Source organism: Stegastes partitus, unplaced genomic scaffold (assembly GCF_000690725.1).
Source record: "Stegastes partitus isolate 25-593 unplaced genomic scaffold, Stegastes_partitus-1.0.2 Scaffold234, whole genome shotgun sequence".
Classification (NCBI taxonomy): domain Eukaryota; kingdom Metazoa; phylum Chordata; class Actinopteri; family Pomacentridae; genus Stegastes; species Stegastes partitus.
Genome location: NW_007577965.1, coordinates 301,841 through 310,633, shown reverse-complemented (window position 1 = coordinate 310,633; position 8,793 = coordinate 301,841). Strand labels below are relative to the sequence as shown.

Here is an 8,793-nt window from a genome sequence, read left to right as displayed (position 1 = left end):
CTAGACTGGTCACTAAGCTGCAGAACCTCGGACTCACCTCATCCCTGTGCAGGTGGGTCTACAGCTTTTTGACCAGCAGATGGTTCGAGTGGGAATTCGCCTGTTCCCCTCACACACCCTGAAAATAAAAATGTATTAAAAACATATAAAAAAAATAAAATAAAATAAAATAATAATAAGAAAAATAAATGTAAAAAAAAAAAAATACTCTGGTAATATAACCCAAAATGTGATGTCCATGCATATGGACGCCAAGTCTTAAGAGTCACTCCAATACTCAAAAACCTACACTTGGCCCAGCCCAGGTTGAAAACTGCAGACCGGTTTCACTGCTGCTCTTCCTTTCTAAAATACTTAAACGAACTGTCTTCAACCAAGTCTCTACTTTCCTCTGTGACAACAATTTGTATGACCTGTGTCAGTCTGGTTTTAAACGTGATCACTCTACTGAGACTGCATTCCTATCTGTAATGGTATCATTGTGTTCTGCGAGAGCTGCTGGACAGTCTCCAGCTTTTTTGCTGCTAGATCTGTCAGCTGCCTTTGACATGGTTAACCACAAAATCCTCCTCTCCACACTCACTGAGCTTGACATCTCATCATATGAATCATCTCCTCGTGTGGCCTCTGTTGCTCGGTCGTGTCAATTTGCCCTGTACAACATCAGGAAGATCAGACCTTTCCTGTCTGAACATGCAGCACAGCTCCTGGTACAATAATATCACACATTGACGACTGCAACTCCTTACTGGCAGGCCTCTTCACATCCATGGTCAAACCTCTGCAGATGATCCAGAATGCAGCACGTCTGGTTTTCAACCAGCCAAAAACAGCACACGTCACCCCGCTGTTCAGATCGCTTCACTGGCTTCCAGCTGCTGCCTGCATCAAGTTCAAAACCCTGACATTTGCTTACAAAACCACAAGAACAGCTTCCTCCTACCTGAGCTCTCTCATTCAGATCTACACTCCCTCTCATTCACGACGCTCGACCAACAAAAACCTCCTGATACAACCACCGCAACAGGGCCCGAGGTCACTAGCTAGATTCTTGTCCTCTGTGGTTCCGCGGCGGTGAAACGAGTTACCAAACTCTGTTCGATCTGCTGACTCCCTCTGAGTCTTTAAGAAAAGACTGAAGACCCAGATCTTCACTGAACACCTTTGCACTTGACAGCACATTAAAAAAAACCAACCAACCAAAAAACCCTTTTTCCTTCCCCCCCGGCTGCTGTTGGCATCAGCGCCCTATCACACTTGAATATGTTCTATGGCACTTATGTAGACTGTTTTCTCCTGACTACATCCTTGCTTGTGTTGCATCTGCTCTCAGATGTACATGGCTTCGGATAAAAGCGTCTGCCAAATGAAACTGTAGAATTGTAGAAAGTAAAAGTAGCAATACCACAGTGTTAAAATATTGATTTAGTAAAAATGCACAAACGTTATCATCAAAATGCGCTTAAAGTACCGAAAGAATTAAGTGTTTATTAAGCACAATGACATATTTCAGGATACAGTGTATTACATCACTGGAATCAAATATTTGATGTTGATGCTGTGTTTACCACATTAACTATTTAAGTGGCAAAGGTGGCTTAACTACTTTATATAGTTTATTTTCTGGGTAACTTGTACATTTCCCTTTGGGGGTCAATAATATTGCATGTTATATTATAATATTACAGCACCATTGCTTTTACTTGACTAAATCTGCAAACTAACTAGTAACTTAGGTTTTCCAATAAATGTAATGGAGTAAAAAGTATATTATTTGCCTCTAAAGTGTTTGATGAGAAACCACTGGTCTCTATCTTATTTTTACCATCTTCTTATGGTCCATCTCATCTTCATGTAAATAAAGCTGTGAAATATATGTAGTGGACTAGCAATATACAATATTAGAAAAAGCAAGTTCTCAAGTACAAGAACCTGATTATTTTTTATTTAAGTAGGCTTGAATAAAAGTACTTCGCCCACATCATTAAGCTTGTTCCTATCCTGGGGACTGTAGCGTATCCCTGGAAGGAACACAAATAAACAACCTGAGCAGTTCACCAGTTCTCCACAGTATTGTATCATTCCATTTTATTTCTCACACAAACAAGACATGTTTTTATTCTGAACTTTGTACACGAAGACCCTTTCTTGTAGAGCCCATTCTCTAACTTCTAACCATCACAACTAAATACTTAACACCACCTCATGAGGCCCGAGATCTCGGTCTTTCCAGAAGCTACCAGTCTCCTCTGTGGTCCTGCAGTTGTCAGCCCCCTCCCCACCGTCTACACACACACACACACACACACACACACACACACACACACTCTCTTTAGACCACCCTCTTGCCACATCAGGCATTTGCTGGTAAGTTCTCAGCTGTCTGTGCCCTAAATAGACCTTATCAGGGTCAGACCACGTTTGTGGGGGTCACACTCTCATTATTTACTGAGTCAAAAACAAGTGTTTCCGTCGTAAAGCCTTAAATAATTCAACAACACTTTGAGGATGTTTGCTGGAGTGTAAGTAGCCATAATTTATAATGACAACCTATTTAGTACAAAGTTGCCCCGTGTGTTTTGGAAGGAACCCCTACGTCTAAGGAGGGTCCACCTTAGTCCTGTCCCACCTCATTGAGATCCACTATAAATATAAATTGAGCCGTTGGAGGGAGAAGGTTGCATAAGACAGAAAAAGTTTGTCACAGACACCAGGGATTGGAGATCCAGATTGTCTACGCAGGAAGAAAACAAAGAAGCAAAGAAGAAGTTTGACCAGACACACAACCTAAAGGTACACTACAGCTTCCACAAAGACCTTTGTTTCTTTTGAGTGACAGTCAGCTTTGCAGCGGGTACTTTGGGGGGAGGACTCACACTGTGGCTATCAGGCGAGCTGGCGGGGATGGTGTCCGTCATTTGGAAAAGTGGCATTTGTTGCATGGCTCAGCCTGGGGTACGAGACCATGCCCAAATAAGGCCAGAGGGGAGGCCATTTAAAGTTAGAGATAGCACGTGTGGGGCCATTTGCTACAGGGAACCCAGGTCTGCTGGACAGATTAGCAAGAAGGGTGAGAATAAAAGAACATTTCTGATATTACAGTAGCTTTGAATGACATTTCAAAGGTGACAGATTACTATTCTCTGGGGTGAATGGAAATGAATGAATCTGTATTGGTTTGAACTGCTTTTGTACTTTTAATCTAGAATTCTTTACATTTAAAATGACAAAAAAAAAAAAGTGTAAAGCATGTTTAACTGATTCGCCTTGTTAAAATATCCAGATGTCTGTTTATGTGATTGATATTTGTGACTTCAGTGTGGCGGCTCGGTTGCTTTATTACAGTTAAACTACTACATTCACTGACTGATGACAGTGAAACTTGTGAAAAACGCTTTGGTTGTGGGGCTGATAGTGTCAGACATAAAAAGTGATTAAACTCAGTGTTGACTCTAATGTTGGATTTTACATGAAAAACCAAATGTAACATGATCTGGTGGATTTTTCATTTTCTGTCAGATGGGAGACCCAGTCCAGTTAAAAGATGAAGGTAACAAACACTTTCAGGCAGGAGACATTGACAAGGCCATTGAGTGCTACACTAAAGCCATCAAGGTTTGCAAGGACAAGAAGGTGCTGGCTGTCATTCACAGGAACAGATCTGCCTGCTACCTAAAAAAGGTGAGCAGCTTGGTAGCGCAACACTGACACAAATTTAAATGTACCGAACAGATTATACTTGCAACTTCTCTGGCAAATTTAGATCTTATTTCATTTTTTCCTCACAGGAAAACTATACCAATGCAGCATCAGATGCTTCTAAAGGTAGAGTGACACATTAAGAAATTTAAGAAACTGCATTAATACAGTTAAAAGCAGCAGTGCCATTGAAAACAAACATGAACTTAAACCAATTGCCACAACCTTCTTTTCCCTTTTACATAGCGATTGACGTTGATGCGTCAGACATAAAAGCCTTATACCGACGGTGTCAAGCCTTGGAGAAGCTGGGAAAATTGGACATGGCTTTCAAGGATGTGCAGAGATGTGCCACGCTCGAACCCAAGAACAAGACTTTCCTTGAGACTCTCCGCAGGCTGGGAGCAGAGATCCAGGCCAAGGTCAGTATTAAGCATTTAAATCCACACACAAAACCTCATACAGGACACTATAAGACCCACGTATCACCTTACATAATGAAAATGGCATGTGTTCAACAGTAGAAAAGAAGAAGAGTATAAATATTAGAAAATGCAAGTAGTACTTCAGTGAAAGTACTTTTACCATAAATACTTAAAGTAAGCCAAAACATAATGAATGTAGTCAATATGACAGGGGTCTGTCAATATCACTTACAGTACAGGTTTCATTTATACTTGCATGTTTTTCTTCACAGCTCAAAACGACGTTCTCTACAGATTCAAGGGTACAGAACATGTTTGAGATTCTTCTCGATGAAGAAATGGAAAAGGACAAGAGGGAAAAAGTGAGTATTTTCAGTAATGTAGCCCTTATGTACTGCTTTTGGTCAAATTTGACCCGTTTTGACATATCAAAACACCCTAAATGTCAGTCTTTTAGCCTGACATTTCATTTCCTGCCAGCCTGCTGGAGTTTCAAAGAAATCAAAGAAAACGAAACTGTGAAAGTGTACAGGCCATACTTTATGTGTGTTATTATTTATTTATTTTACATTTACTAATGTGACATAAGCTATTTAGACATTGTAAATAGATCTGTAGTTTAAAATTTGGTATGAGGGAAGTTTTGTCAGGAATTCTTCACAGTGTGGTTTGGGTCAAAACTGACCAGAGAATGCACGGGTTAAGGTAAAAAGAATGAATAGATAGATAGATTAAACCTTTATTGATGAATTTTAAGTGTTACAGCAGCAGATAGAAAATAACACACAGTACAGGAGAAAAAACAGCAGCACACAATGCACAGAGCACACACAGATTACTTTCTCCTTAACGAAGAAGTATGAGAGCTTACAGAAAAAATTCTGTGAAATTGCAGAGTGTCCTTATTTACATTATTATTGCACTGTGGGTGAACTGAACAACCGGGAGCAGGCTTGACTGAACAGTCTGACTGCAACACCGCAGGGGAAGCAGTCTGTCACTGAAGGAGCTGCCCAATGATCTTACTATTTCCTGCAGGGGGAAGCAGCGAGCCTCCCCTTTTTATGGCATGATGTGAAAGAAAAGTTCATCTGTGGTTTTGCCTTGGCTTCTTTCTTTACTGTCTAGGCTGCCAACAACTTGATTGTTCTGTCCCGAGAAGACGCTGGAGCAGAGAGAATCTTCCAGAATAACGGAGTGCCTCTGCTGCTCAACATGATCGAGACAGGCAAACCAGAGATGATCTTGGCTGCTGTTCGTACTTTATCAGGAATGTGCACAGGACACAAAGCTCGGGTGAGTGAAGATGTAGGCAAAGTGACACAGAAAAGTTCAAGGGCACTTTCAACATATATAATCTGTTCCAAACATGATGCACTTCTGCCTACCTAAACGATGCCACTAGCAATAGGAACAAAACAATTTGTATGGCGTTTTCTACACAAGATATATACATATTTTTGATCTTCCCTAAACAGGGCATGGCCATTGTGAACATGGTGGGTGTTGACAAGATGTGCAGCGTCATGGCTATTGACCATGAAGAGATTGCACTGGCAACCTGCAACCTCTTCCAGTGCATCAATGATTCCCTCACTGGTGGAGATACAAGGGAATATGGGAAAGAAGCATCTTTGGTTTTAGGTGAGAGTGAAGAATCACTGGCAGTAAAAGACTACTTATATTACGAGCACTTATTTGATGTTTACTTGGCCAAAATGTATTGACTCACACTTTGACACACAGTCTTTTATTTGATCTGCCTCTCTGCAGATGCATCTAAAGACCTGAAAACTATTCTTCTCTCACTTCTGGAGATGGTTGGTAGCAGCAAGGTTTCTGGCCATGGCAGGGACCAGGCACTGAACCTGTTGACCAAGAATGTACCTCGGAAGGACAAGAAAGAGAGAAATAACTCCAGGACCCTCTTCACGATTGACCATGGTGAGCCAGACAGCTCACAACTCAGATTCCCTGACATGGTGTACTCAACAGATATTTACATTTGCACGAATGTGTTTGTCCTTCAGGTCTGAAGAAGATCCTTAAAGTCTGTGGTCAAGTTCCTGAACTTCCCGACCAGTTGCCCTTGACAGAGAACACACAGCTGATTGCTAGTGTGCTCCTCAACAAGCTCTATGAAGACCTCACATGTGACCCAGAGAGAGACAACTTCAGGGACGTTTGTGATGAATATATAAAGTATGTTCATAAAATCCCAAATTTACATTTGTTGTAATTAAGGAATTATGAAGGAATCGTCACTCAGCCAACATCATTTATGTAACTGCATATGACTTTTTTCTTTCGCTTATCCTCCATTCATTCACCACAGATCCAAAATTGACCCCAACAACATGGACAAAACCATTCATGCCATCAATGCGATCTCAGGGCTGCTGCAGGGTCCCTTTGACGTTGGCAACGCCCTAGTTGGACGGCAAGGCATCATGGAGATGATGGTGGCACTGTGTGGTTCCGAACGTGAGGTGGACCAGATGGTTGCTGTGGAGGCCCTGATCCATGCCTCCTCAAAGATGAGCCGCGCCAGTTTCATTATTACCAATGGAGTGTCACTGTTAAAGGACATCTACAAGAAGACCAAGAATGAGAAGATTAAAATACGTTCGCTTGTGGTGAGTGGATAAAGAAAAGAACAGAACTTCATTTGTCATTGTTTGAAGCATGAAAGCAGTAGAGGAGTGTACAAACATTGTGAGCATTTACTGTTCCTCAAATACAAGAGCACAAAAGATATGCTGTTCAGTTTATTGAAAGAATACTTGCATTAGACTAATCAATTTCTAGATGTCGTCTCTGTATCTATCGGCGCGTATTCTCATGTCCATGTCCTCTCCAGGGTCTCTGTAAACTGGGTTCAGCTGGAGGTGACGATTACAGTTTGAGGCAGTTTGCTGAAGGCTCGACAGAGAAGCTGGCCAAGCAGTGCAGAAAGTGAGTGCTTCATACACAGCCAGTTAAAAAAGACTGTACAAATAACCCAGCAGGTTAATATACTGTACATCATAGAAAAATTGTGATGTGTAGAAAGTATGTGAACAATCTATTTGTAATAGTAACAACTGTAAGAATTGATTCCTTAATATTGGTAAACACAACCAGGGTGTCATTGCAATCCTAATGCTTTAAATCCTCACTGGACATGCTGTTGAATACTTTCTTTTTCACTTTCGTTAGATGGCTCTGTAATCCCCAGATTGATACCAAAACAAGGAAGTGGGCAATTGAGGGTCTTGCTTATCTGACAAATGATGCTGATGTGAAAGATGACTTTGTGGAGGACGAGCTTGCTTTGAAAGCCATGTTTGAACTGGCTAAGGTATGGAAATAACAGACAGAAAGAAACATTCAGTATATCTGAATAGACACCAATAGTAAACTCTCATTTCTCTGTGTTTTTAGTCTAAAGACAAGACAATCTTATATGCAGTTGCTTGCATCCTGATTAACTGCACCAACTCCTATGATAAGAAGGAAATTATCCCTGAGCTGGTTCAACTGGCCAAGTTCTCAAAACAACACGTGCCTGAGCAACACCCCAAGGTAAAAATAAAAAACAGAAAGGAAAAAAAACTCAGACCACATCAACTGAACTGACGTAAGTAATGCAGGAAATGTCGCACACATGCATACACTCACTGCATATCATTTGTTTTCTCAGGACAAGAAAGACTTTATAGAGAAGAGAGTGAAAAGGCTGCTGAAGGCTGGAGTCACGTCAGCTCTTGCTGTCATGGTGAAAGCAGACAGCTCCATCTTGACAGACCAAACCAAAGAGATGCTGGCGAGGTGGGATTGCAAGTATTTCATAGTGAAGTGATGAAAAAGCATTTTGACATGTCCCAAAAGTCATGATATGATGATTCGGCACGTAAATGTCTGGTATTGTTGCAAAACCTGGCATCATGTGATTTATCCATGTTTGGTGGAAATTCCAATGACTTATATAATAACATGACTGCATCTTAGATCAGTCCATGGGATGTCTTGTCATTTTCAGGTGTTCCATTCTCACGATCATATAGTGCATTTGAATGAGACTGTGGTAAATGACTTGACCTTTCTTCTAAAGGTTCCATTGCAGAGGGAAGTGCAAGCTGAAACACAAATGAATACGTCTACTTTCTTGTAGATTTCCTGTTAAATTGCAGCACTTCCCAAAAATATCTAATTGTTGAACCTGGTTTCTGTTTTTATCTTCAGAGTTTTCTTGGCATTGTCAGAAGATTCCAAAGATCGTGGTACTATTGTTGCCCAAGGTGGGGGAAAGGTGAGAGATAGTTTCAGAAATGTGTGCATACATACATTTATATTTTTTCACGTTAAAATCTAATGAAATACAATATTTTTACATATTCTGCAAACAAATGCCCAGAAAAAAACATTTTGAAATAGAAGGTTGGCACATCATGTTGCAATCTTCTCTATAAAGTCTTTCTTGTCCTGAGAAAACTAACTATACTCACCCTGTTTTGGCTTTGTCCTCAGGCTTTGATACCACTTGCTCTGGAAGGAACAGAAGCTGGAAAGGTGAAAGCTAGCCATGTCCTTGCCAAAATAGCAGCGATTTCCAATCCAGAAATTGCCTTCCCGGGTGAGAGGGTAAGACGTGCAGCTGAAAGTTGCTGCTTTGTTTTCTTGAAATTGC

The 8,793-nt window shown here is 40.9% G+C and overlaps 1 protein-coding gene across 1 annotated transcript in view; it reads left to right on the top strand.

Annotated features, from left to right (window-relative positions):
- The first annotated feature begins 2,681 nt into the window (after window positions 1–2,681).
- unc45b (unc-45 myosin chaperone B) overlaps window positions 2,682–8,793 on the top strand; it is a 9,958-nt gene continuing 3,846 nt past the window's right edge. Inside the window, exons 1-16 of the mRNA XM_008281463.1 lie at window positions 2,682–2,793; window positions 3,520–3,681; window positions 3,789–3,825; window positions 3,946–4,121; window positions 4,397–4,486; window positions 5,253–5,420; window positions 5,603–5,768; window positions 5,898–6,068; window positions 6,155–6,326; window positions 6,460–6,760; window positions 6,985–7,079; window positions 7,323–7,464; window positions 7,548–7,688; window positions 7,807–7,934; window positions 8,349–8,415; window positions 8,634–8,747. Of these exons, the coding sequence (XP_008279685.1) occupies window positions 3,520–3,681; window positions 3,789–3,825; window positions 3,946–4,121; window positions 4,397–4,486; window positions 5,253–5,420; window positions 5,603–5,768; window positions 5,898–6,068; window positions 6,155–6,326; window positions 6,460–6,760; window positions 6,985–7,079; window positions 7,323–7,464; window positions 7,548–7,688; window positions 7,807–7,934; window positions 8,349–8,415; window positions 8,634–8,747 (2,130 nt within the window). The 5' untranslated portion in view covers window positions 2,682–2,793. The remainder of the gene's footprint in view (window positions 2,794–3,519; window positions 3,682–3,788; window positions 3,826–3,945; window positions 4,122–4,396; window positions 4,487–5,252; window positions 5,421–5,602; window positions 5,769–5,897; window positions 6,069–6,154; window positions 6,327–6,459; window positions 6,761–6,984; window positions 7,080–7,322; window positions 7,465–7,547; window positions 7,689–7,806; window positions 7,935–8,348; window positions 8,416–8,633; window positions 8,748–8,793) is intronic.